The following is a 26,403-nucleotide window of genomic DNA, read 5'->3' on the forward strand; positions in this document are numbered from 1 at the left end:
ACCTAGAGAAGGATAAACTGGGCTGGGAGTTAAGGGGAAACTGGCCTTACCCAGGGAGAGATTCCTCCAGGCTTTGTATCTTGGTTTTTCTCACTATTTTTATCTTTACAAGGCTGACTCTTAAAGACTATTTCTATAGGGCCATTGCCAGGTTAGGGGTACATTTCTTCCTCCTCTTTTTTACAGTCTCCCCATTACTTAGGTAGGAGAAGGGTAAGTAAGTGGAGGGGAGGGGCATTCCCCTAGAAGATTCCAGTGACATTAACCTTGTTTAACTGCCAGTATTTTTTTCCCCTCTCCCTTCCTTCCTACAGAAATGGAGGCAAACGACCATTTTAACTTGACTGGCCTTCCCCCTGCACCTGCTGCCTCAGGACTGAAACCCTCTCCCTCCTCAGGGGAGGGCCTCTACACTAACGGGTCTCCCATGAACTTCTCCCAGCAAGGGAAAAGTGAGTGTGAGGGCCACATGGCCTGGGTGGGGAGTGGGCATCATTCCTTTAGAGCAGGAGCAGGTTGATGAGATACAATTTGCGCTCCCACCACCACCCACCCACCCACCCACCCACCACCCCCCTGAGCTAGCTACCTCACCACAGCTCTCTTTCCCAACAGGTAGGGAGGGAGGAAGTGAATCCTCAGAACTCCAGCTACTAGAGAGAACTCAGGTTTTTAAGAACAAGTTCTAGGGCTTTATGAAAGCAACACTTTTAGTCTTAAGGTAGGAAGAGATTAGAAAAACCTGCTGGCTTGTTCACCTTGGCCTGCTCTTCTGTCAGGCCTCTTCCCTAGCTACTGCCAGAGAGTGGTGAGGTGGCTACTGCTTCTGATAACCAGATTGGACCCATGAGAGAGAGATAAAGGGCCAGCCCTCTGAGAAGCTGTTCTTAGAGGTTGTAGAAGCCACCTCTAGGATGGGGGTGGAGGGGCTCGGTGAAGGTTGGCATGTATTTGTCTCTTCTGTGGAGAGAAGAGGGCAGATGCTTGAAGTGCCTGTGCTACTCCTGTGCCTTCTGTCCTTGAGGGTAGAAGACAGGGACAAGGAGAGTTTTAATGCTTACCTAGATCCCCAGAGAGGAGACATCTGTAATTCCAGAGGAAAGTGGTGCTGCCAGGATCAGGTCTTCCTGGGCTTAACAGATGTGCTGTACCATGATTCTGCCTAGTACCTATCTAATTTTTGCTGGGTTCCAGGTACATTGTGCTTGGAGGCAGAGAGAAGCCCACATGCTTCCTTCCTTCCTTGCAGCAGAAAAATACTGCCATAGGTTTATGCTCACCACCCCTCCCTCCTATCCTCCACAAGGGGGTTGCAGATAGATAGAAGCTGCCTTGTTTTGGTGGAGGCTGGAAGACCACACATACCTGCATTTCATCCTGCCCTCTGTACCCCGCACCCCTCAGCTTCCTTAGTATCTTGTTCCTTTGTTTTGTTTGTCCTCCAGTCCAGAGGTTATCATTGGTGCTGAGAACTGAAGTCCATAGCCTGCAGTACTGGGGAGTCATGTAGAGATTTCTCCCCTGCATATTACCCTCGGTGCCTTTGAGGGTGCTGAGCCCAACCTTCTGAGCCAGGATCTTGCTGCTGTGGTTACTGCAAATTCTATTCTTAGCCCAGCATGAAGTGCTGGGTCTGCATGTGCCATGAGGTGGAGACTGCCCCTTCTGGTGCCACTGTGGGGCCAGACAGGCACTGGGGCAAGAGGGGGTGCCTGGAGCCTTCAGTCATGCTGAGGCAAGGGAAGAATCCCTGTAGGGCATGAGGGTGGGGAAGCATGCAAGTAAGTCACTGGAGGGAGTCCACAAACAGCTTCGTATAGAAAAAGTGAAAAGCCCTGAGCAGCAGCAGGCAGCCCGCACTCTGCCGGGTGCTCAGTGGTGGGCCAGGAGCATTTGCTAGGCTTACATCCAGGAGCATCTGGGTTTGGTGTACCCTGGACTGAAAAGCTAAATGTAGAGGAGAGGTAATCCCTGCCCCCTTCCTCTTCCCCTTTTCTAGTCAGTTTTCTTCTGGTAAAGTCGGTACAGTTACTTCCACACATACTTGTAACTGACCCTTTTCCCTCCTTTTTGCCAGGTTTGAATGGGGATGTGAATGTTAATGGCTTATCTACTGTATCTCACACTACTACTTCAGGGATTTTGAACTCTGCTCCCCACCCCTCCAGCACCTCACACCTCCATCATCCCAGCGTGGCCTACGACTGTCTCTGGAACTACTCACAGTATCCATCTGCCAATCCTGGCGGCAACCTCAAGGACCCACCCCTTCTGTCCCAGTTCTCGGGGACACAGTACCCACTCAACGGCATCCTTGGGGGCAGCCGGCAACCTTCATCCCCAAGTCACAACACTAACCTTCGGGCTGGGAGCCAAGAGTTCTGGGCCAATGGTACCCAGAGTCCCATGGGGCTTAACTTCGACTCACAGGAACTGTATGATTCCTTTCCTGACCAGAGTTTTGAGGTGATGCCCAATGGACCTCCTAGTTTTTTCAGCTCCCCACAGACTTCTCCTATGCTGGGGTCGAGCATCCAGTCCTTTGTGCCCTCCCAGGAGGTAGGCAATAGCATCCATTGTGATGAGGTGGCAGGAAAGGAGCTGACTTCTGTCGTGGCAGAGAGTGGCACTGGCTTGGTAGGCAGCCTGGAGCTGGAAGAAGAGCAGCCAGGTATGACTGTGGTCTGGGAGCTGGGCTGGGAGAGGGAAGGTGGGACTGGGGGCAGTGGCTTTTTGAGGTGAGGAAAACTTGTCTTTCCAGCTCTCTGCAGGGGAGGCTGATTTGCATGTTGGTGATTAGCAGAGCCAGTGGCTGGTGTTTTTGTGGCGGTAGCACCAGCACCAGCTCGAGTGGGAGTGCAAATTATTTCAAGCTCATGCAGAGCTGCTGGCCCGGAGAGGGCAGGTGGGCGAGCCCGGACAGCCCCAACAGATACCCTGCATCAGGAGGGGCTTCTTCAAGAATATAGGGAAGGGTTGGGCCATTAGCAAGGGAGCATTGAGGCCAACTTGCTGATGGCAGGGCCAGACTGACTGCTAAAGTGGGCTGAGCTGTAGTAGTGATTGGCATGTGAAAGAGGGAAGGCAGCAGGCAGAAGATAGAATGCTCATCTACTCAGTTTCCTTTCTTTTTGTTGTTAGCATTGGTACATGTGACAGTCCCTCTCATCTTTTCTTTCAAAATAGATAAATGCTTAGTTTGCTATGCAGGTGACCTGTGATTTTACAGGGTGTTTTCTGTTTACCACTGGGTGGGGTAAATAGCTGAGAATATGATGGGGTTCTTATCTCAGACCCCACCCTCTTCTCTCTTCTCCTTACCTGCCAAAGGATTTTGCTATCAGTTCTGTGCTCACTCAGAGTATCTTGGTATAATAAGTACCCAAACAGAGCTGGCACCCATAAATGTTGAAAGAATGGGTGTTCCTCTAGAAAATAATGACTACCTACTATAGCTCAGTGTACCATTGCAGGCACTAATTTTGACTGTGCCCTCTCCTGGGATTTCCTAGAACTAAAGATGTGTGGCTACAATGGTTCTGTTCCTTCTGTGGAATCATTACACCAAGAGGTTTCAGTCTTGGTCCCTGACCCCACAGTGAGCTGCTTAGATGATCCTTCACATCTTCCTGAACAACTGGAAGACACTCCAATCCTCAGTGAAGTCTCTCTGGAGCCCTTCAACACTCTTGCACCAGGTGGGGTTGTAGCCTGGTTCCCTTCAACTTCTCCATGCAGAGGGTAGCCAGCTTTTATTAACTGGAAGATGCAGTGAACCAGAGAAAGGATTTGGAATCTGGGACCTCCAGATAATCCTGGGATGGGCTGCAGTTTCCGGCTGCCAGCCTGACTAGGCCCACTGCCCTCTATGCTAAATTGCTTCACTTCCCAGGTTCTTTCCCAGTATTCCTTTTGGCCAAGAGTCCTAGGCTGTAATCATTTACTGGATTAGGGCTTATTACCACACAGTTGGGCTGTTTGGGTTCTCACTAACTAGGAAGAAGACACTTGCTAGTGAACAATTACCTTTTACCCCACTGAACTATAAGGAACACTTACTTTATGATAGAGCCTAGAATTTTGCATTGGTCTGTGGATTGACGTAATGCCAGTGCCTTTCCCTTCATTTCTACTTCAAGCTTTTATGATCCCAGTAGCCTAGTAACTTTACTCTTTCAGGGTACTTTAGATTTCATGAAATTTCCCCATTTTAGCATTAGAAAGAACCTCACACTATGGAAACTAGAGTTGGATTTATTCAGACCAGTAGTTATTGAATTTTGCTACCTGATTTTCCACTCCCTGCAGAACCAGTGAGTGGAGGACTCTATGGTATAGATGACACAGAGATGATGGGTACCGAGGACAAGCTGCCTCTTGACGACAGCCCTGTGATCTCTGCCCTTGACTGCCCTTCCCTCAGTAATGCGACTGCCTTCAGTCTCCTGACAGATGACAGTCAAACTTCAGCCTCTATCTTTGCCAGCGCTGCCTCTCCACCTGTCCTTGGGGAGTCTGTCCTGCAAGGTAAATGAGGAGAGGAAGGACAGAGAGGCCTTGGCCTGGGGAAAGCGAGAGGACAGGTCCCACAGTTGGGACCCTGTCAGGGAGTCTGAGAGCACCTTGCTGGGAGCTGGGGGCTCTAGGGTGGTGTGTGGTGGGACTAAAAGTGACATAGGCTGCTAAAGTGGAGCCTGCCCAAAGGACTGTATTTGCAGGGAAAAAGAGGCCAGAGGTCTTACTGGCTCCAGGTGAAAGGTGTTTCTTCACACAGTGACAGCAGCAGCTTTTCCCTTTAACCTTCATGAATGGTTGGCCAAGATAGCCAGCAGTTCCTCCCCTTTTCCAACCCTAGGAAAAGCCCTTGAGTAATCCTATTGGGCTTAGCCCAGGTTTGACTTAGTAGATTTTCTTGTTTTATGTGACAGCATTTTTCCTGTCCCTTTGGATTCTAGATAACAGCTTTGACCTTAATAATGGTAGTGATGTGGAGCAGGAAGAAGTAGAGACTCAGGCTTCAGAATTCCCACCACCTCTGACCCAGCCAGCCCCTGACCAGGCATCCACTCTTCAGCTTCATCCAGCAGTCCCACCAACAGCCTCTCCAGCAATCTCCCTGACAGTTTCTCCAGCAGCCTGTCTGGAAATCTCCCCAGAAGTCTCTCCAGCAGTCTCCCCAACTTCAGCAGACCTCCCACCAGTCTCAGAAGTCTCCTTGGCAGTCTCCCCAGTGAACTCCCCAAAAGTCACCCCTGCAGCTCCCCCAGCAGCTGTCTTCCCAGTGGCCTCCCTGGCAAGTAAGGGCATCAGCATCTTCCCTGAGAGCACTACTGGCCCAGAAGAGACTACGGGAGGAGGTGTCCCTACTTCCAATAGTGGTGAGTGCCCAGATGCCACTCAACCACAGCCAGGGCCAGGAAAAGATTCTGTCCAGTGGGGCATTTAGCCCTTTCCTGCTGGCCTGTTGTTTCTGTATTTTGCTTGAACTCTTAACTTAGGGCTCCCCTATCTTCCTCCCAAGGTGATGTCCTGCGGAGACGTATTGCTACCCCAGAGGAAGTCCGTCTTCCCCTCCAGCATGGGTAAATGCTCTAGTCTGCTACACATAACTGCCTTTGATGAACTGAGTGAGATGGGGCAGGGTGGGTCCACCAGACCTGCCATTACCTGCAGTGATACTGTTTCTTCCCCTGAGATCATAGGCTTTCCTTCCTCTGCCAGGTCTGCTTGCCCTCACCTATTCTTTCCTCATCTTGCAGCCATAGCTGTTACCTTTTCCAAACCCAGCTGGTGGCCCTAGGACTCAGGTATCCAAACTAGCTGACTAGTTCTCTATACCTAGGGAAGGGATAGCAGTGAATGGGGAGTGGTTGAGTCTTGAACTGAGATGTTTTTTGCTAATGCTCTTTGGAGGGGTAAGGAAGGAACAGTATGGGACAGAATGAGCAAGCCATTTGGCGCCAAGGCCTTGTAGGAATAGCTGCTTTTCTGGTCTTCCCACCCCCAACCCCCAGGCTACTTAGGGTCACCAAGTCCAAATTCTGCCTAACATTGAACAGAAAGATACGGCTTCATCTTAGCATGACCTGTTGCTGGGAACGCAGAGTCCCTCCACCCTGGCCTGTGGGAGTCATTTCATGCAGTCTAGAGGTTTACGCTTCCCCTGGCTTCCCCGCCCTCAGTCTTCTCTTCCTTATTCCTTAGGTCCTCATCCTCTTTCCTGGAAACACAGTAGTTGACCTGAATGGCATCAGTGAGAGTGTTTCTGGGTGTTCATGTCCCTGACTTTGTAAAGGGCAGGGTGGAGGTTTTGCCGGGCTTGTGCAGTTTGGTGTATTGCTTCCCCCAGCCCCTGAGAGGTTTGTGAGCTTAGGCCTACCTTCTGGCCAAGCTTGTACCCCATGCTGTGTTTGCATTACCTGCAGTTCTGGCGAGGTAGATGCAGGGAGGGCATCTGCTCAGAGGGCTTGGCTCCTGGGTGGATTGAGTGGGTAGGAGTGTGACCTGGCGGCAGGGCCTGTGTGCTTCCCTGGCAGGTGGAGGAGAGAGGTGCGCATCAGGAAGGGCAGCCACCGTTGGCAGGGGGAGACCTGGTATTATGGCCCCTGTGGGAAGAGGATGAAACAGTTCCCAGAAGTGATCAAGGTAATAACAGTTCTCATGAGTTTTTTAGGGACATGGGCCCACTGGCAGGAGGTTGACCTAGTCTGCTCTGGGGCCTGTTCTGTGTGTGCTGGCCTACCAATTGCCTGGTAGGGCTGTGTCTTCATTAATGCCACTCTACCTCTTCCTCTTAGTACCTGAGCCGCAGCGTCATACACAGTGTCCGCCGTGAGCACTTCAGCTTCAGTCCCCGTATGCCCGTTGGAGATTTCTTTGAAGAGAGAGACACACCAGAGGTGCAGACCCAAGGGTTAAATACGCTTTTGTCCCTGAAAAAGGGTTGATGGATCAAGCTGCAACTGCTTCTTGTGGGGTTTGGAGGTCTGGGGCATTGAAGGGTTCAGAGGGCTGCGTGGCTTGCACAAGCTCCCTCACAGTGTAGCAAAGTTGTCCTCATTACCTCAGGGCGTGCAGTGGATACAGCTGTCAGCAGAGGAGATCCCATCCAGGATTCAGGCAATTACTGGGAAACGGGGCCGACCTCGAAACACAGAGAAGGCCAAGACCAAGGAAGTCCCCAAGGTGAAACGGGGCCGAGGTCGGCCACCCAAGGTCAAAATCACTGAGATGTTAAATAAGACAGAAAACCGCCTTCTAAAGAAGCTGGAGGCCCAAGGTAAAGAGGTGTTTCTTACTTTGGGATTCTGCTTGCCAGGGCCGGGTGGGGCGGGGGGCAATGACGTGCTGATGCCTGGGTTTCCTAGGAGTGTCACTGACATTGTCTGGACAGAATGAATCTGAGTCGCTTCCTCTGCCTAGAAAGCAGTATATCAGGGTCCCAGCACTTCTGTGGTGCTTCTTGGACAGCTAGTTTCTTCGTTGAGTTTTTCTTGGCAGAGCTTCAAGTGGTCTCGAGGAGAGGGTTTCATGTCCTTCTCACTGTCTTTTAGCTCCTTGTTTACTTTACTGGTTTGGGTTCTAGGCTCTCGTTTAGTCATTGCTGTGTCACAGAGGTTCAGAATTCCCATCTGAATCCAAAAGGTCATTGGCACTATTTTAGTGGGATGGATAGGTAGGAATGTCTAATTTTTTAGTAAATATGAACACTTTCCCTGATAAAATGTGAGGAATTTGAAAAATTGGAGTCTTCTGTTTAGTTCCAGCTGTCGGATTCTGACTGTATGACCTGGAATAAGTCACTTATATTTTAGTGGAAGCCTGTACCAATTTACCTGCAGCTAATACCTGTCTAACTTAGAGGGTTGCTATACAGGTGTGGTGGTGGTAGCCTCTGTGCCAGAATAGAATAAGTAGTATCATAAATGAAAAACTTCAATTCTAAAACTCTGTTGTTGTTTGCAGAATCACACTTTATGTTCAGTCTTCTAGTAGGGAAAAAATTAATAGCTTGCCAGAGTTAGGCAAAAGCAATAGCTACATCAGTGCTGATCTGATCCTACTGAAGGGCCCAGTACCCAGCGTTTGTTTCTGGCACATTCTTGCTTTCAACACTGGAGACCACCATCTTTCCCTGGCAGTTTAGTTTTCTTTTCCCCTTCTCTGCTTTAAAGTCCCTTTGTGGGCTGCTATCCCTGTCAGGTAGCCTGGGGACCAAACTGCTCTGCCGTTGTGGAATCCAGGACTCCTCCTAAATAGTACAGTCTGTTCCAGGGGCTGGTACTTCTGGGCAGAGATATCATTTTGAGTTATTTGTGCTACCCCCATAGCAGGTGTGTCTCCTACATATTTTACCCCCAACATTTTATTATATATACTTCTTTTTAAAAAAAAAGAGTCTAAATTCTTCAGGGAGCTGCCTGGGAAGCCATTTTGTGACAAGCATGTGCTGCTCTTGATACTGGAGCTCTGTCTGCCTGCCTGGCTCTTCATTTTTCTTTCTGCAGCCACAGAAACAGGGAGTGAGGGAGAGAAAGCAAAGACGAGCAAAGTCAAGAAGCCGAGGCAGAAGGCACAGCGGGGAGAGTGTCAAATGGCTATCCCAGGGCAGGTGAGGAACGTTGGAGACCTTCTCCTGCAGCCTGCTCTGTCTTTCCTTCTTGACCCACGTCTGCTGTCTGCCCCCATGTAGCAAGCAGCATGCCTTCATTACCTGGACTTTGGGGGGCTTGGTTTAGAATTGGGCTTGATCAGCAATAATGTGGGCATTTCCAGGGTGAGAGAATTGATCCTTTGCCCACCCCTCATCCCATCTCTCACCTCTCCTCCCCAGCACCCTTCTCTGTTTTTGAATCCTAGCCCAAGCAGATATACTTTCAGAGTTTGAGGAGAAATTACTTCCCTTATGGTTTACAGGCCAGAAACAAGTGGAAGCAAGAGACCAAGAGCTTAAAACGGAAGGAAGCTAAGAAGAAATTCAAGGTAGGTGTATGCAAACACAGGTATAACTGTGAAGTCACCAAACTGATTTTGCAGGAAGTGTGAGTTGGTCTTGTTTTAAGTCACATTTGTGGGGAGGATGGGGACCAGGGAAGGGTGGGAACTGGAAGCTTTGTGGCACTCATGGTTCCTTTCTCTTTTGGGTGAGTAGGCTGAGAAGGAAAAGGTAAAGACGAAGAAGGAAAAACTGAAGGAAAAAGCCAAGAGGGAGAAGAAGGAGAAAGCGAAAATGAAAGAAAAGGAGGAGGGGACCAAAGCCAAGCCAGCCTGTAAAGCAGGTAAAACACCGGCCGTGCAGAGGCGCCTGGAGGAGCGGCAGAGGCAGCAGATGATCTTGGAGGAGATGAGGAAGCCCACAGAGGACATGTGTCTGCCTGACCACCAGGTAGGGAATGGCAGCAGGTCCGGGCCCAGAGGGGCCGGTTGTGCAAATGGCTGGTGGGTGACACAAACCCCCCAACTCGTATGCTTACAGCCCCTGCCTGACTTCTCACGCATCCCTGGTCTGATCCTGCCTAGTGGGGCCTTCTCGGACTGCTTGACCATTGTGGAGTTCTTGCACAGCTTTGGCAAGGTTCTGGGCTTTGACCCTGCCAAAGATGTACCTAGCCTGGGGGTCCTGCAGGAGGGACTCCTGTGTCAAGGCAACAGCTTGGGCGAGGTACAGGACCTGCTGGTGCGGCTCCTGAAGGCTGCACTCTATGACCCTGGCTTGCCCTCCTACTGTCAGGTGAGGTCCTTGGGTGGGTGGGATGGCCTGGGATCCAGGACTCTGTCTCAGTTGGCTTTCTCTTTAAAGCCCCTCCCTAAAGTGAACAGGACAAGTAAAGAGAGATGTCTCTTCCCATTCTGTTTTCCTTATATTTTCCTGTTTTGTTTCTTCCCAGCCCCCCTGTGCTTCATTGGTGCATTTTCCTTTATTTCACCCTTTCTTTCATGCCTTGTCCTCTCTCGCATCTTGTCGTAATTTTCATTCCTTTCCTCTCTTCACCCCATCATTTTCACTTACTGTATTTTTCTCTTCCAGATGCATCCAACTTAAGTTGTGCCTCTTTCTCTTAACTCCCTTTATATTCTCCTCTACACAGTCCTTAAAGATTTTGGGGGAGAAGGTGTCCGAGATTCCACTGACAAGAGACAATGTGTCTGAGGTCTTGCGCTGCTTCCTCATGGCGTGTGGAGCGGAGCCGGCCCTCTATGACAGCCTGCGCACCCAGCCTTTTCAGGCCCAGCCACCCCAGCAGAAGGCTGCCATCCTGGCCTTCCTTGTGCATGAGCTCAACAGCTCCACCCTCATCATCAAGTGAGGGGCTGGGATGGGGGAGGGCTTCAGCCATCTGGAAGTCCTGGGCAATGAGTGCCATGCTCTGGAAATGCTTGAGTGACTTAGGACCAAATCTTAGTGCCTTCCCTGAGAGAACCTAAGCCTCCCCCTGCCAGTCATCCAGTCTACACTTTAGGATGAAACTCTGTTCAGCTGTAGCCCTTTGCCCTTGAGCCTCCTTTTATATGTGTGCTGCCACTTTGACTTCAAAATCCCATTCCCTGTTCCCTTACAGCGAGATTGACAAGACTCTGGAGAGTATGTCCAGCTACAGGAAAAACAAGTGGATTGTTGAAGGTCGGCTCCGAAGGTAGGGCCAGGACAGGGTAAGGCCCAGAGAGAGGGGATAAGGGGAAAGGGGGCAGGATATCCCGGATGTTTGCCTGGAACTCCATGTCATTATCCCTCCCCTGGAGCTGGGACCTTACCCCAGGGCTTGGGGTGGCTTAGATGCCAGGCACTTCCTTTGTGATGACATTCCATTGCTCACAGTTTCCCTTAATCTCTGTTTCAAGGCTGAAAACTGCTCTGGCCAAGCGAACTGGGCGGCCCGAGGTAGAAATGCAAGGGCCAGAGGAAGGCCTGGGGAGGAGGCGCAGTTCTCGGATCATGGAGGAAACCAGTGGTGTGGAAGAGGAGGAAGAGGAGGAGCCTACAGCAGCTGTCCATGGCCATAGGGGTCGAAGAGATGGAGAGGTACCAGCCCTAGACCAAGGAAAGTAGGAGTTGGAAAATTGATGATTTCTCTTTCTTCTGATAATGCCCTTTCTCTTGGTGTCCACTTGCTTCTCCAGGTTGATGCCGCAGTGTCTAGCATCCCAGAGCTAGAGCGCCAGATAGAAAAACTGAGCAAGGTATTGTGCTTCTAACTGCCCAGGAGCCAGAGGTGTGGCTTGGGAGAGAATTGATTGGACCCAGATAGCATCAGTTCTATAGAGAAGCTGAGAGCCAGTTCCCTTTTCCCATATACTAGATGAAGTCACCACTCTTGCTCTGGAAATGTGTTTTTATCCATCATTTTTATCTATCTTCCTCTTCCACTGCCTTCCTAGCGTCAGCTCTTCTTCCGCAAAAAGCTGCTCCACTCATCCCAGATGCTCCGGGCAGTCTCCTTGGGTCAGGACCGCTACAGACGCCGCTACTGGGTGTTGCCGTATTTGGCTGGTATCTTTGTAGAAGGAACAGAAGGGAGCTTCGGTAGGTGTGTCCTGACAGCCTGAATTTGAGACCTGTTTAACCAAAGCAAATGGCTTCTTCCCCTCTGCCTGGTGGTCTTGGCCTCATTCCCTTCATGAGCACCCCTGTATCCTCCAGTTAAGGGTGCAGGCTCTGGAGTAAGGCCGGGTACCTGCTCTGCCATTGACCTGCCAACACCTCATCTCCTTCATTTGTAGAGTGGAGATGATAATAGCCTGTGCTTCAGGCTGCTAAGGGGATTGGGAGGAGTTAAATTCCCTTAGAGAAGCACTGAGCATGCTGATTCTCCACAGATGTTGGTTTATGGCTGTGCAGCTGCTGACTCCTTGGGAGAGAAACACTTCTCTCCCAGATACCAGATAAGCAGTTCACAGTGGAATCTTCAAAGGGAGGGATGGGGTATTAAGACAAGAAAAAAGAAGGTCCTGTTATATACCCTCTTTCTTGCCCCTTGTGTATCAGTGTATGTCTTAAGCTCTTTACTTCCGTTTACAGTTCCTGAGGAGGTGATCAAGTGGGAAACTGACTCCCTAAAAGTGGCAGCCCACCCCGCACCCAGCCCAGCCCCCTTCCTGCTGAGGAGGGAGTCAGCCAGCTCCAGCACCATGGCCAGTTCTCCTGCCCGGGCCCGAGGCCGGCCTCGGAAAACGAAACCTGGGTCTGTGCATTCAAGACGCCTGAAGTCCCCTGTCAGGGGTCAGGATTCAGAAGAGCCCCAGGCCCAGCTTCAGCCTGAGACTCAGCCTCAGCCTCAGCCCCAGCTTCAGGCTCATGCTGAGCCCCAGCCCCAACTTCAGCCCCATCCTCAGTCCCGTAATGGGTTCCTGGAGCCAGAAGGTTCCCCTTTGTCTCTGGGTCAGAGCCAGCATGACCTCAGCCAGTCAGCCTTCCTGTCTTGGCTGAGCCAGACTCAGAGCCATGGCTCCTTGCTGAGCAGCTCAGTCCTCACACCTGACAGCAGCCCTGGAAAACTGGACCCCAGCCCATCTCAGCCACCAGAGGGGCCAGAGCCTGACCAGGCAGAATCCAGCCCTGGCTCACAAGCTCCCTGGTTTGACTTCTCAGCCCAGATGCCCTGTGGTGCTGCTCCTACACCACCCCCCGCAGTTTTGGAAGACCAGCTCCCTCCCCCCACCCAGCTGTCTGCCTCCTCCAAGCCAGTGAGTAGGGAAATCGGTGGTGTGCACTTGACCTCATCTTACCACAGGCTCTGTTGCCTGGCTGTGGGCCATTGATGAAGCTGGGGGACTGCTAGGGTTCTGCAGACATGAAAGCACCCTCATCCCCTAACACTGATCTCATTCACAGGGGAATAGACCCCGCGCTGCCAACCCCTGTTCCCCAGCGCACCTCTCTTCCACCCCCTTGCCTGGAGTGGCCTCTAAGAGGCGAGCAGGGGACCCTGGAGAAACACCACAGAGTCCCGCAGGGCTGGCACAGCCGAAACGGAGGGGGAGACCCCCCAGCAGGTTCTTCAAACAGATGGAGCAGCGTTACCTAACCCAGCTGACAGCCCAGCCTGTGCCCCCTGGTGAGTGACCCTGAGGTGGAAGGGGGTAAGAATAGGTGGGAATGTGTCAGGTGTGGGCCACATGATTCAACAGCTGACATCCACTCCCCACCCCACATGCATAAACTGTTCACAGACATGTGCTCTGGCTGGTGGTGGATCCGAGATCCTGGGACATTGGATGCCATGCTCAAGGCCCTGCACCCCCTGGGCATCCGGGAAAAGGCACTTCACAAACACCTGAACAAGCACAGGGATTTCTTACAGGAAGTCTGTGTGCGGCCCTTAACTGGTATGACATGCTTGACCCGGCCTGAGCCAGGGAGCCTGAGACAAATGACCTACTGCCATAGAGAAGAGAATCTGATGGCCTCTCCTCCTGCCCTTTGTCTCCTCAGACCCCATCTTTGAGCCCAGTCAGCTGCTTGCCTTTCAAGGAGGGCCTGTGCACTGGAGCCCCCGAGAGAAGACGCATGAGGCAGACCTGGCTGTACTGCAGCGGGTGGAGGAGCTGGAGCAGCGGGTGATTCTGTCAGATCTTCAGATCCGGGTACACAGGGGCCAGCACTGGGTAGAGAGCTGTTGAGGGGAGGGCATTAATCTCTTGTGCCCTGTTAGGAAAAACCCTGGGTGCCCACTTGACAAGTGTTCCTCCCATGACCCTCAGAGGGTCATATTTTTCTCTGTGCTTAATTTTCTCCCTTTCCAATGAGGAGTTCTGTCCCTCTGTGCCACCTGCAGGGCTGGACGTGTCCTAGCCCAGACTCTACTCGAGAAGATTTGGCCTACTGTGAGCATCTGCCTGACTCCCAGGAGGATATCACCTGGAGAGGTCGAGGCAGGGAGGGACTGGCCCCTCAGCGCAAAACTACCAACCCTCTGGACCTGGCTGTGATGCGCCTGGCAGCCCTGGAGCAGAACGTGGAGCGGCGGTACCTGCGAGAGCCCCTGTGGCCAGCTCATGAGGTTGTGCTGGAGAAGACCCTGCTGGGCATGCCCAGCGCTCCCCCGGGCACGGCTGCAGAGATGTGAGCGAGCCCCTGTCTTGGTCTGAGGGTAGGTAATTTTAATGGGTCCCACTTCTCATCACTTTCTCTCTTCAGACCGTATGAGATCACGCCTCGCGTTCGGGCCTGGCACCAGACGCTCGAGCGGTGCCGGAGTGCCGCTCAGGTGTGCCTATGTCTGGGCCAGCTGGAGCGGTCCATCGCCTGGGAGAAGTCTGTCAGCAAAGTGGTGAGATGCTTGGGGAGCCAGCCAGCCGGAGTGGTGGAGTCACCAGAAGGGGAGGTTTGAGGGCTCACCCTGCTTCCTCGCAACCTTGGTGTAGACCTGTCTAGTGTGCCGGAAGGGCGACCAGGATGAGCTGCTCCTGCTTTGTGATGGGTGTGACCGTGGCTGCCACATTTACTGCCACCGGCCCAAGATGGAGGCTGTCCCAGAAGGAGACTGGTTTTGCGCTGTCTGTTTGGCCCAGGTAGGTCTGTGCTCTCATTCCCACTCGCAGGGAGAGCCCAGATTTTCTTTCTCATCCCATTTACCCCAAGTCCTACAACTATGATTTCTTACCTTGCCTTCTGTCTCTCCCTGGAAAGAGCTCCAGACCAGGTGCAGGAGCCCTGGGTTCCAGCCCTTCTTTGGTCAAGTCACTTAGACTCAGCCTCACGTGCCTTCTCCGTGAAACGGGGGTGATTGTACTCTCTGCGCCAGCCCATGCTGGGTTATGCATGAACGTGTTTTGAATAGCAGACTACTAGGAGTTGTGAACTGCAGGTGAGCAATGCCCCTCCGGGGTTGTTGATCTCACCTTCCAATCCTCAGCAGGCAGAGGGAGAATTCACTCAGAAGCCTGGTTTCCCCAAACGAGGTCAGAAGCGGAAAACCAGTTGTATGCCGGACTTCACAAAGGGCGAGGGCCGTCGGCGCCAGGTACTGCGGGGACGAGAAAGCCCAGCGACGCTTCGGGCGTCAGAAGGGCTACCCCCCGCAAAGCGGCGGCGGCTCTCCGTGCGGAACCACCACAGCAACCTCACGTTTTGCGAGTGAGTAGAGTGACCACTGGGGACAGCTGGCTGTGCCTTTGCCAGAGTGCAGGGCCAGGAGGGGTCAGTGTACCTGCTTCCTGAGCTGTACTCCCTATGCCTTTAATGGCAGGGTTATCTTGATGGAGATGGAGTCCCATGATGCAGCTTGGCCTTTCTTGGAGCCTGTGAACCCACGTTTGGTGAGCGGGTACCGGCGCATCATCAAAAACCCTATGGATTTTTCCACTATGCGGGAGCGGCTCCTCCGAGGAGGGTAAGTAAGCATCGGCCGGCTCTCTCAGCTCCCCTCCAGCAGCTACAGCCCCTGCCCAGCTCGCAGCTCTGCCTCTGCCCTTGCCCCAGGTACACCAGCTCAGAGGAGTTTGCGGCGGATGCGCTCCTGGTCTTTGACAACTGCCAGACCTTCAACGAGGATGACTCTGAAGTGGGCAAGGCTGGGCACATCATGCGCCGCTTCTTTGAGAGCCGCTGGGAAGAGTTTTATCAGGGAAAACAGGCCCACCTGTGAGACAAAGGAGGTGGGGAGTCCCCTTTTGGCATCTCACCTGCCCTCCAAACAAAACCCTGCCACTCTCACCTGCTGATGCTGCCCTGGGGCCAGACTCAGTCAGAGACACCCCTAATTTTTGACCCTGCCCTTAACAGCACCCTGCACCCTCTTAACCTTACACCCCTTTCTCCCTTTCCTCCTCTTGCTCCTCAAATAGAGGGGTAGAGATGAGATCCTTCCGGACTGAAAGCCAAAAAAACCCCCCAATTTTTCCTGTTTTATTTCCTAATTAAAAATGAGGAGGAACAAGTCCCTACTTCCTTCTCCAGCTTCCTCTCCTCCTCTGTACGTGCCCCGTATTCTGGGGCTATTTAACAATAGCAATAGTTCTAGTGAATGTGTGAAACCAAGAAACACTCTGTACTGTGTGTGGACCCGCAGTGACGGCCAGTGAAGTGGACTTAACCCCCAGGTGTGTCGAGCCGGGCACCGGGCCCTGAACATGCTGCTTCATGCTCAGTCCCTCCCCGGCTTCTCTCTCAAGGTCCTTTTCCCTCCTCTCCCTGGTCACATTTCCTCTCATTCAGTAGTGTAAAACTATCATGTACGGGTTCCTCCATCCTTTTCTCTTCCCCCAAGTCTTTTTTTCCCTCCTGGGGAAAAGTTCAGAGGTCCCGGTTTCTCTGTCTTCATCTTCCTGCCAACAGCAGCCCCCTCTAACGTTGTGTACTTCTCGAGAGCTGAGCATCCAGCCTTTTCTGAAGCTCAGCTTGGGAGAGGGCAGGAAAACACCCTGGACCCTGGGCCTTGCAGCCTCCTTCCCCACGTTTTACCCCAACCTCCCTCTTGGGAACTCCTCAGGGACAACTACTGCTGAGTCTGGGCACACCCCAAGGCAGAGGCCAGAGAGCAGCGGCCTGGGAGAGGGGTGTGTGGCGTGTGTGCGGGTGGGAGAGAGCCCAGCAGGGTGCTGTGACGGGGCCCCCTGTATGTGACGGCATCTGTTCAGTCTCCCAAACTGTGTGTTCTGTATCCCCACCTTCTCACATTGTTTCAGACCATCACTTTTTTTTTCTTTGGGAAACCACAGTTTTTTTTTTTCTGGGTACAGGGCTGTGCCTCACTCTTCTCACTCCCAGTCATTCCTGTTCCAGCCTCTTCAAACTGCAATCTTTAGTGGAACTCTCCTTTCACCAGCTTTGAGCCCTCAGCTTTTGCAGGGAAGGGTGTAGAACTGGACCTTTCACAGTCTGTGAGTTTCTGTGGGCTTTGTTGTACTTTCCTCCCCTTCTCTACTTCCTACCCCAGCAGCAGAGACCTGGAGCACAAGAGTAGAGAGGAGGGGTCTGGGTCCACCACTGCCCTCGTGTGACTGCCCAAGTTGAGCCCCATCACGGAAAGGGAGGCTGCTAACTCCCAGCTATAGCCCTGGGTCCAGCCCCCTGCTTTCCTGCTCAGCAGAGCCCCTCCCATCAGAGATTACGGGTACTTGCACTGGGGAGGTGGCTGCTGGCTGGCTCAGGCAGAGCAGAGGCATCCCAGAGGTGTCCCACTGGTGGGGAGGGGGGGTGGGGGGCAGGCCCTGTACCTCGGCAGCACTGACTAGCCACTGAAGGGGGTGGGGCAGTGTGGGTCCTGGGGCAGCCCCCCCCACTCCTTAATGCCCCTTCTCCCATAGCCTGTCTCTAAAGTCGCCTTTTCTGTCAGATAAACCTCAAAACTTTTATTTGAGACTTTTTTTTTTGCTTTTAAATAAGAGGTTGATTGAAGAATATTTGAATTGACTTTATATTATGCATAAATATTTATATTTTATCTAAATAAGTGTGCTGTAACAGACTTTGTGTTAGATGTTCAGAACTGTTAAGAGTTGGGGGCTCTTTCACCCCCAGGCGGTTTTCCCCTGGCATAAAATAGATTAATTTTATTTTGGGAGGCAAGGTGGGCGGGGAGTGAAATGTCAGTTGGTCCCACTGTGTTCCTCTCCCAGCTCCATCCCCTCCCCTCCCCTGGGGACCAGGCATCTTTGGTGGTGGGGAGCCCTGGCTTCCCTGGGGCTGGGGGGGCACGATCGAGGCCTTTTTTACTTTCCTTCCCACATCTTCACTGCCCCTTCTGGGTGGGTCTTCTCTTGACAAGAGTCTTCAGTAGGGAAGGCAGGTCAGAAAACAAGTAAGGCACACTCCCTCCCTTTGGATTTCTGGCCCTCTTCAGTGTGGTAACAGGAAGAAACCACATCATTGACACGAAGTTTCCATGTTCCTTTTACAACAAAAGGGACTTTTATATAACCAAATGTGGTGTTTTAGTGACTTTTTGATAATGTACAGTTTTTTGTGAATTTAAATTTATTTCTTTCTATATTTTTAGGACCAATCTCATTTTTAATAAGGTTTAAAAAGAAAAAAAAAAGCTAGAGAAAAACTCCTGTTTTTGCCATGTGATGTTCCACAAGTGCAACTGTAGAAAAGTGCTTGTCAGTTGAATAAAAACCACATTTGATAGAGATTCAAAGGACTGTGTATTTAACCTTCCTGCCAGCACTGCCCCTTGCATTCGCCTCAGGAAGACCAGGGGTTGGGGTGAGTGGGACTGGTGTGGTGTGGGAGGAAGCAGGCCAGGAAACCACATGCCCCTAAATGTCACAGTTTATCCCTTGGCTTCTGTGCTCGACCTGCCATATGATGAGGCACCCCAAGCAGAACGTGTGTGGACAGGAAGGGTGCTCTGTGCTTCTGGCCAAGGTGCTGGAGCCAAGTGGCACTGATGCCCGTCCCTACCTCATGAGACATAGCCTCTGCTTCTTAAGCTGCTACCCATGTCCCTATAAGCAAATGTGGGCCTGTCACCCAAGTCCCCAGCTTAACACATGGGTAAGATACCAGGAGGTAGATTTGTTTTATTTCAAAGTAAAAGTTGGTGTAAGACAAAGAAGCGAATTGTAGGGGAGGAACACGCAAATACCAGGAGTCAGGAGGGAAAAGGCAGCTGGAGGGCGGCACCAGCAGACATGGGTGGGCATGAGGCCAGGAGCCTTGGTGGGGAGACGACTGTGCAAAGTGTGCTTGAGTGTAAGTTGAACGGCTGCCCAGGGTGACAAGTGCATGTGGGGGATCACACCACCCTGAAGGGGTGTGTTGGGGATAGGTCACACCAGTGGTGGGCTGGCTTTACTCAGACTGGAAGTTGGTTTTGGTGAGCCCTTTGAACTAACTGGAATAAGGTGGAGGGCACCTGCCTCCAGCCCTGGAACAAATTTCCTCTCTGGTGCATACTTACCTTCTCAGCCGTGTGGCCGCACTTGGCCAGCCCCTAAGTTCTGAGCTCTGCTCCAATGTTAGTGTTCCCAGGAGTGGCTGCCAAACATTAGTGCATATCCTAGGCAGTCCCTTCATGTCCTACCCACCGGCCTACCGCAGCAAGGAGTTAAACATCCTGGGTAGTGAGTGAGTGAAACACCCCAAAGACACTACAGAAATAGAAATAACCATGAGTTTGCATTTGATCATGAGCCCTTTCCTGCGCTCATAAAGGGAAGGACAGAGTAAAGGAAAGATACAATCCCTGTGCTGGTGCCTTGCTGAATGGTGACACTGAGGTAGGTCTGACACAAGGACAAGGGAGTTCTGGGATCTGCTTGGGAAAATGAAGGTTTGAAAACCAGCGGATGTGCCAGGGATAGAAGCAACAGTAATGGGTAAGGGAACTTGATAATGCTTGGATGGACCTACAATGCAGGTTGCACAGAACTGGAGAAGTTGTATAGGGAATGGAAGAACCATAGACCAGGCAGAGGGCTTCAGACCTCATCCTACAGACCCACTGAGCTGCCTCCCTCATACCCACACCTCTTCTCAGAAGCTGGTTCAGCAGAACCTGGGGACAAGTTCTAGACCTAATTTCCGGCCCCATTTTAACTGCCCTGAGATCAGAGCAGCCCCTCCTGAGTGCAGCACTGGGCTCTCCCAGAAGGTGAGGCACGTGTGCCACACAGCAGTGGCTTCTCCCCAGAATGCCAGTCCCCCATTGGGCATCTCTCCAACGTTCCATTCCCTCAACTACAGCCCACAGGGCAGCCCCGGAGCTGCCACTGAAGCAGCGGGAGGCATCGCAGGCACTAGGGGGGCAACATGGGCTCACTGGTCAGTAGGAAGGAAGGACTGGGAATGGAGCTGGGCTGAGGGCGTTCAGGCCAGGGGTGGGCGCTGGAGCAGCAAAGTCCAGTCTTCGCCCTCAAAGGAGTGATGTCCTCCCACCCCACCCACACGACTGACGAGGGCATTGACTAGACTTCCTAGTCGGGCAGCGTTTCAAATTCTTTGGTTAAAAACACTAGAAACACCATCTCTCCCACACTATATGCCTTACACCTTTCTAACCCCAACCCGCACCCTCCCACAAAAGGCCCAGTCAGCCTTGGGGCTGAGTGTCCCTCATCTCAGGGCAGGAGCAGTTGCCCTGCCACCAACACGACATGCCAAGGGCCATGTCCTCCGAGGAGGGGGCTGGGGCATGTTCTGGCCAATTAGTCTGACTGAGAATGTATGCACATCTGTAACAAGTGGGTCTGAGCTGTGAGGAACTGTGCCTTTTCCTGCCCTGCACAGCAAACCCAGAACGATCCCCACCTCGATCCTCTTAAGGTGTGTGCTTGCATGGCAGGTATACAACAGCACATGCCTTTTGAGGGCAACTCTTGCTGTGTGCAGAGGTGTCAAAGGTCAAAGTTAGGCAATACTCAAGGACTCCAGGCCTGTCCCTCTCAAAAGACACTTGTGTCCAGGGTTGGGGGTAATTTACCAAGTCCTCTAGTTGGGAGGGTAGGACTCAGCCTTAGCACTACTTTCATTCTGAGCCAGATACTCCATCAGGCAGGCGGGGCTGGCCTGCGCACTGCAGGGCGCAGGGGTACCCTTGTTCTCCAGCACTAGATGCCCAGAGCACAGATCCCAGCTTCAGGCATGACGATCAACAGTGTCTCCGAGAGACTGCCAAATGGCCACCGGAGGCCAAATCACCTCCTCGAGAGCCCCTGGGCCAGAAGTGAGGCAGTGGGGAAGGAGCCCAAGCGGATCCACAGTCACAGCCCTGCAGTGAAGACCATCCAGGAGCAGGAAAGTGGGTATTCCCAGAAGCTGGCAGCTGGCAAAGACACCCTCAGAGGGCACTGGCCTGGCTGGTGAGAATTAGAAGCCAGTGAGTCCACCCTTCTGGGACCTGCCTGGGAAGATCTGGTCTTCATCCAAATCTGGCTCATGCATGGCTTCCAAAGGCTACGGGACTGTCTCCTTAAGTGAACCTCAGTCACACCTCCGCCTCCTGAAGGCAAGTCCAGTCTCTCCTCCCAGGAAGTAGGGCAGAGGGTGGAAAGGTCACTTCCACTGCCTGCTTAGTCTTCTGCCTTGTTCCTTACCCAGCCCCCCAAAACTCCACATGAGATTTCATTCAAAAAAGAATTCAAAAAATTAAAAATTGTAACAAGGTGAAGTAGGCAGGCTCTGCTATATGGGGAGAACAACAATCTGGGTAAGAGAAAGAATGTATGAAGAAAAGATAGGATATGTGAGCTTTAGACAACAGAAATCTTTAACTGTATATTTTCTTACATACAGACACCAAAAAAGTTTGTACCTAAACTCAGTAAGAAAGGCCCATAGTAGAACTCCATCAATGTTCTAGCACCACACCTTTCTTTTTTTTAAGATTAGAAACAATAACAAAATCTTTAAAAAGCCTCCCTAAGTGAATCCAGCACATTGGAAGCTGTATTCCATAGAGATGAGAAGAGGCCTCAAGCACCACGTCTCTTTGCAACAGGGAAAGTGCACATTGTGGTTAGAGATGAGACACAGAAGTGTCTCTGCAGAAAGGAAGAGTTTTCTGATTTGCTAGAAGGCAGCACGCTCAGAAGTGACGGCTCCCCAGGCCCCACCAGGTATGGAGGAATAGCATGGCAGGAGTGCAGACATGTCTTTTTCCAGGCCTGTGACAAATGGTAGCCACATGTCGTCCTCAGCAGCACCACAGACAGTCTGTATTCCTGCTTACCCTCCATAGCCTGCATTAGCATCTCCAAGAATTCACCTGTATTCAGAGATGGTGAGAGGGTCCCGAAGAGGGTGAAAGCCAGAGAGCAGGGAGGGGGACGACAGACACGAGGACCTGGCTGACCCCAGGCTGCTCAGCCCACCCAGTGCCCTGGCATGTAGCCCCTACCACTGCCATTTGCTGAACTGGAAAGAGCAGACCCAGGTTCTGCAGGAGAGCCCACCGGTACCTGGTTTTGTGGGCCACTACTCTCCTGCACAGCTGAGGCAGGACCGTCATCCTGTGCCTCCCTTTCCTTACCTGCCTCTAAGGCAGCCTGGCTGCCACCATCCAGAGTTGAGGGCCCTACCTACCTACTCCCTCACGCCTGTGAGCTCGCACACGCAGTGTTGCTTCCCCAGCATTTGGAGCGGCCTGCACTCCTCCCAAGGCTAGTGGGCTAGTGGAACTGCCATCTGGCCAAACGTGAGCAAGGGCTCCTCTCACGGTCACAGACTGAGTCTTCAGTTCTTACATCCCTTGCAAACCTACCAGCTGTTGTGAGCATAGACCTGCTGAAGAGGGGAAGACCTTCATGGGAAGAGCTGCTTCTGCTCATGTTCCTGTCCTCAATCCAGAGATAATAATGCTCTTATTTCACCTGAAGTGTTGGCATAAGGCACAGGGGTGCACAGGCAGGTGGCTGCAGTGGCTGGCATGTACAAGAATGGAAAACAAGCTCAGAGCCATGATTCTGGGCTACATTTAAAGCTTGGGGATCTTTAAAAAATATTCATGCTATAATTTAGCCATGTAATCATTCAAAAGCGATTCGGGTGGTCCTGAAGCAGGCCAGCTTGGAGAGACCTCTGCCTGCGTGACTCCCTTCCCCCTCCTGTCTCCTGCTTTTCCTCGCTTGCTGTCTCCTTTACCATGAAGCCATCAGGTGCCCATCAGAATGCAGCAGGCCTACAAGGAACCAAAAGGAATTCATCCATTCCTCTAGGTTACTGTTTTGATAAACCTTTCTAGGAAATGTGTATGAATTCCTAGATAAACTAGTATGTAGGTAGAAACACTTTTAGTTCCACATATAAGAATTAGTTGAGAGGTGGGGAAGATGGCGGCGTGAGTAGAGCAGCGGAAATCTCCTCCCAAAACAACATATATCTATGAAAATATAACAAAGACAACCCTTCCTAGAATAAAGACCAGAGGACACAGGACAATATCCAGACCACATCCGCACCTGAGAGAACCCAGCGCCTCGCGAAGGGGGTAAGATACAAGCCCCGGCCCCGCGGGAGCCGAGCGCCCCTCCCCCCAGCTCCCTGCGGGAGAAGAGCAGGCAGAGCGGGAGGGAGACGGAGCCCAGGACTGCCGAACACCCAGCCCCCGCCATCCGGGCCAGAGTGCAGGGCGCTCGATACTAGGAAAACAGGGCAGCAAGAACAGTGAGCAGGCACTGGAGGCTGGGCGACAGAGGACATAAGAAAAGTGCGCGACCATTTTTTTTTTTTTCTTTTTTGCTGTTTTGTTTTGGCGAGCGCTTTTTGGAAGTCTTAAAGGGATAGGGACCCCAATACTAGGGAAACAGGGCAGAAAGACCGGTGAGCAGAGGCCTGAGGCTGGCACCAGAGAATAAAGAAAAACGAACGACCACCTTTTTTTTTTTTTTTTTAAATTAAAAAAGTTTTTTTTTTCTTGGTGGGCATTGTTTTCTTTTGGCGGGTGCTTTTTGGAAGTCTTAAAGGGGCAGGGCGGGTCACTTAATCCAGAGGTAGGGAATCCGGGATCTCTGGGCACCCTAACCCCTGGGCTGCAGGGGGCAGGGAGGCCCCTTACGGAGATAAATAACCTCCGAGCAGCTCCTGCTCCAACGGACTCCACCATTTTGGAGTAGCTGCCCGAGCCAGGCCACGCCCACAGCAACAGCGGAGATTAACTCCATAGCAGCCGGGCAGGAAGCAGAAACCCTGTCTGCGCCCAGCTGCACAGTACAAGCCACTAGAGGTCGCTGTTCTCCCAGGAGAGGAGGGCCACAAACCAACAAGAAAGGAAGTCCTTCCAGCCGTCACTCGTCCCAGTTCTGCAGACTATTCCTATCACCATGAAAAGGCAAAGCTAGAGGGAGACAAAGATCACAGAGACAACACCAGAGAAGGAGACAGACCTAACCAGTCTCCCTGAAAAAGAATTCAAAATAAGAATCATAAACATGCTGACAGAGATGCAGAGAAATACGCAAGAGAAATGGGATGAAGTCCGGAAGGAGATCACAGATGCCAGAAAGGAGATCGCAGAAATGAAACAAACTCTGGAAGGGTTTATAAGCAGAATGGATAGAATGCAAGAGGCCATTGATGGAATTGAAATCAGAGAACAGGAACGCATAGAAGCTGACATAGAGACAAAAGGATCTCCAGGAATGAAACAATATTAAGAGAACTGTGTGACCAATCCAAAAGGAACAATATCCATATTATAGGGGTACCAGAAGAAGAAGAGAGAGGAAAAGAGATGGAAAGTATCTTAGAAGAAATAATTGCTGAAAACTTCCCCACACTGGGGGAGGAAGTAATCGAACAGACCACGGAAATACACAGAACCCCCAACAGAAAGGATCCAAGAAGGACAACACCAAGACACATAATAATTAAAATGGCAAAGATCAAGGACAAGGAAAGAGTGTTAAAGGCAGCTAGAGAGAAAAAGGTCACCTATAAAGGGAAACCCATCAGGCTAACGTCAGATTTCTCAACAGAAACCCTACAGGCCAGAAGAGAATGGCATGATATATTTAATACAATGAAACAGAAGGGCCTGGAACCAAGGATACTGTATCCAGCACGACTATCATTCAAATATGACGGTGGGATGAAACAATTCCCAGACAAACAAAAGCTGAGGGAATTTGCTTTCCACAAACCACCTCTACAGAACATCTTACAGGGACTGCTCTAGATGGGAGCACTCCTAGAAAGAGCACAGCACAAAACTCCCAACATATGAAGAATCGAGGAGGAGGAACAAGAAGGGAGAGAAGAAAAGAATCTCCAGACAGTGTATATAACAGCTCAATAAGCGAGCTAAGTTAGGCAGTAAGATACTAAAGAGGCTAACCTTGAACCTTTGGTAACCACGAATTTAAAGCCTGCAATGGCAATAAGTACATATCTTTCAATAGTCACCCTAAATGTTAATGGGTTGAATGCACCAATCAAAAGACACAGAGTAACAGAATGGATAAAAAAGCAACACCCATCCATATGCTGCTTACAAGAAACTCACCTCAAACCCAAAGACATGTACAGACTAAAAGTCAAGGGATGGAAAAACATATTTCAAGCAAACAACAGTGAGAAGAAAGCAGGGGTTGCAGTACTAATATCAGACAAAATAGACTTCAAAACAAAGAAAGTAACAAGAGATAAAAGAAGGACACTACATAATGATAAAGGGCTCAGTCAAACAAGAGGATATAACCATTCTAAATATATATGTACCCAACACAGGAGGACCAGCATATGTGAAACAAATACTAACAGAACTAAAGGGGGATATAGACTGCAATGCATTCATTCTAGGAGACTTCAACACACCACTCACCCCAAAGGACAGATCCACTGGGCAGAAAATAAGTAAGGACACGGAAGCACTGAACAACACAGTAGAGCAGATGGACCTAATAGACATCTATAGAACTCTACATCCAAAAGCAGCGGGATATACATTCTTCTCAAGTGCACATGGAACATTCTCCAGAATAGACCACATACTAGGCCACAAAAAGAGCCTCAGAAAATTCCAAAAGATTGAAATCCTACCAACCAACTTTTCAGACCACAAAGGCATAAAACTAGAAATAAACTGTACAAAGAAAGCAAAGAGGCTCACGAACACATGGAGGCTTAACAACACGCTCCTAAATAATCAATGGATCAATGACCAAATCAAAATGGAGATCCAGCAATATATGGAAACAAATGACAACAACAACACTAAGCCCCAACTTCTGTGGGACACAGCAAAAGCAGTCTTAAGAGGAAAGTATATAGCAATCCAAGCATATTTAAAAAAGGAAGAGCAATCCCAAATGAATGGTCTAATGTCACAATTATCGAAATTGGAAAAAGAAGAACAGATGAGGCCTAAGGTCAGCAGAAGGAGGGACATAATAAAGATCAGAGAAGAAATAAATAAAATTGAGAAGAATAAAACAATAGCAAAAATCAATGAAACCAAGAGCTGGTTCTTCGAGAAAATAAACAAAATAGATAAGCCTCTAGCCAGACTTATTAAGAAGAAAAGAGAGTCAACACAAATCAACAGTATCAGAAACGAGAAAGGAAAAATCACGACGGACCCCACGGAAATGCAAAGAATTATTGGAGAATACTATGAAAACCTATATGCTAACAAGCTGGGAAACCTAGGAGAAATGGACAACTTCCTAGAAAAATATAACCTTCCAAGATTGACCCAGGAAGAAACAGAAAATCTAAACAGACCAATTACCAGCAATGAAATTGAAGAGGTAATCAAAAAACTACCAAAGAACAAAACCCCCGGGCCAGATGGATTTACCTCGGAATTTTATCAGACATACAGGGAAGACATAATACCCATTCTCCTTAAAGTCTTCCAAAAAATAGAGGAGGAGGGGATACTCCCAAACTCATTCTATGAAGCTAACATCACCCTAATACCAAAACCAGGCAAAGACCCCACCAAAAAAGAAAACTACAGACCAATATCCCTGATGAACGTAGATGCAAAAATACTCAACAAAATATTAGCAAACCGAATT

The 26,403-nt window shown here is 50.8% G+C and overlaps 1 protein-coding gene across 8 annotated transcripts in view; it reads left to right on the plus strand.

The window, feature by feature from the left end:
• BAZ2A (bromodomain adjacent to zinc finger domain 2A) overlaps window positions 1–18,074 on the plus strand; it is a 32,615-nt gene extending 14,541 nt beyond the window's left edge. For 4 of the 8 annotated variants that reach the window (XM_057507714.1, XM_057507710.1, XM_057507715.1 and 1 more), the window contains 28 exons: window positions 315–452; window positions 2,078–2,671; window positions 3,513–3,698; window positions 4,309–4,527; window positions 4,956–5,378; window positions 5,522–5,582; window positions 6,537–6,645; window positions 6,798–6,899; window positions 7,069–7,279; window positions 8,508–8,611; window positions 8,917–8,982; window positions 9,152–9,385; window positions 9,476–9,730; window positions 10,089–10,303; window positions 10,560–10,634; window positions 10,840–11,020; window positions 11,119–11,178; window positions 11,377–11,521; window positions 12,017–12,681; window positions 12,830–13,052; window positions 13,168–13,323; window positions 13,430–13,581; window positions 13,773–14,059; window positions 14,135–14,267; window positions 14,362–14,508; window positions 14,853–15,073; window positions 15,186–15,329; window positions 15,419–18,074. In XM_057507714.1, coding sequence (XP_057363697.1) covers window positions 317–452; window positions 2,078–2,671; window positions 3,513–3,698; window positions 4,309–4,527; window positions 4,956–5,378; window positions 5,522–5,582; window positions 6,537–6,645; window positions 6,798–6,899; window positions 7,069–7,279; window positions 8,508–8,611; window positions 8,917–8,982; window positions 9,152–9,385; window positions 9,476–9,730; window positions 10,089–10,303; window positions 10,560–10,634; window positions 10,840–11,020; window positions 11,119–11,178; window positions 11,377–11,521; window positions 12,017–12,681; window positions 12,830–13,052; window positions 13,168–13,323; window positions 13,430–13,581; window positions 13,773–14,059; window positions 14,135–14,267; window positions 14,362–14,508; window positions 14,853–15,073; window positions 15,186–15,329; window positions 15,419–15,584 — 5,670 coding nt within the window. In that variant the 5' untranslated portion in view covers window positions 315–316 and the 3' untranslated portion in view covers window positions 15,585–18,074. The remainder of the gene's footprint in view (window positions 1–314; window positions 453–2,077; window positions 2,672–3,512; window positions 3,699–4,308; window positions 4,528–4,955; window positions 5,379–5,521; window positions 5,583–6,536; window positions 6,646–6,797; window positions 6,900–7,068; window positions 7,280–8,507; window positions 8,612–8,916; window positions 8,983–9,151; window positions 9,386–9,475; window positions 9,731–10,088; window positions 10,304–10,559; window positions 10,635–10,839; window positions 11,021–11,118; window positions 11,179–11,376; window positions 11,522–12,016; window positions 12,682–12,829; window positions 13,053–13,167; window positions 13,324–13,429; window positions 13,582–13,772; window positions 14,060–14,134; window positions 14,268–14,361; window positions 14,509–14,852; window positions 15,074–15,185; window positions 15,330–15,418) is intronic. The other 4 variants (XM_036917610.2, XM_057507712.1, XM_036917608.2 and 1 more) reach the window with 4 other exon arrangements.
• Window positions 18,075–26,403: the final 8,329 nt, after the last annotated feature.

The sequence above is a fragment of the Manis pentadactyla genome, chromosome 9, assembly GCF_030020395.1.
Source record: "Manis pentadactyla isolate mManPen7 chromosome 9, mManPen7.hap1, whole genome shotgun sequence".
NCBI classification, from domain to species: Eukaryota; Metazoa; Chordata; class Mammalia; order Pholidota; family Manidae; genus Manis; species Manis pentadactyla.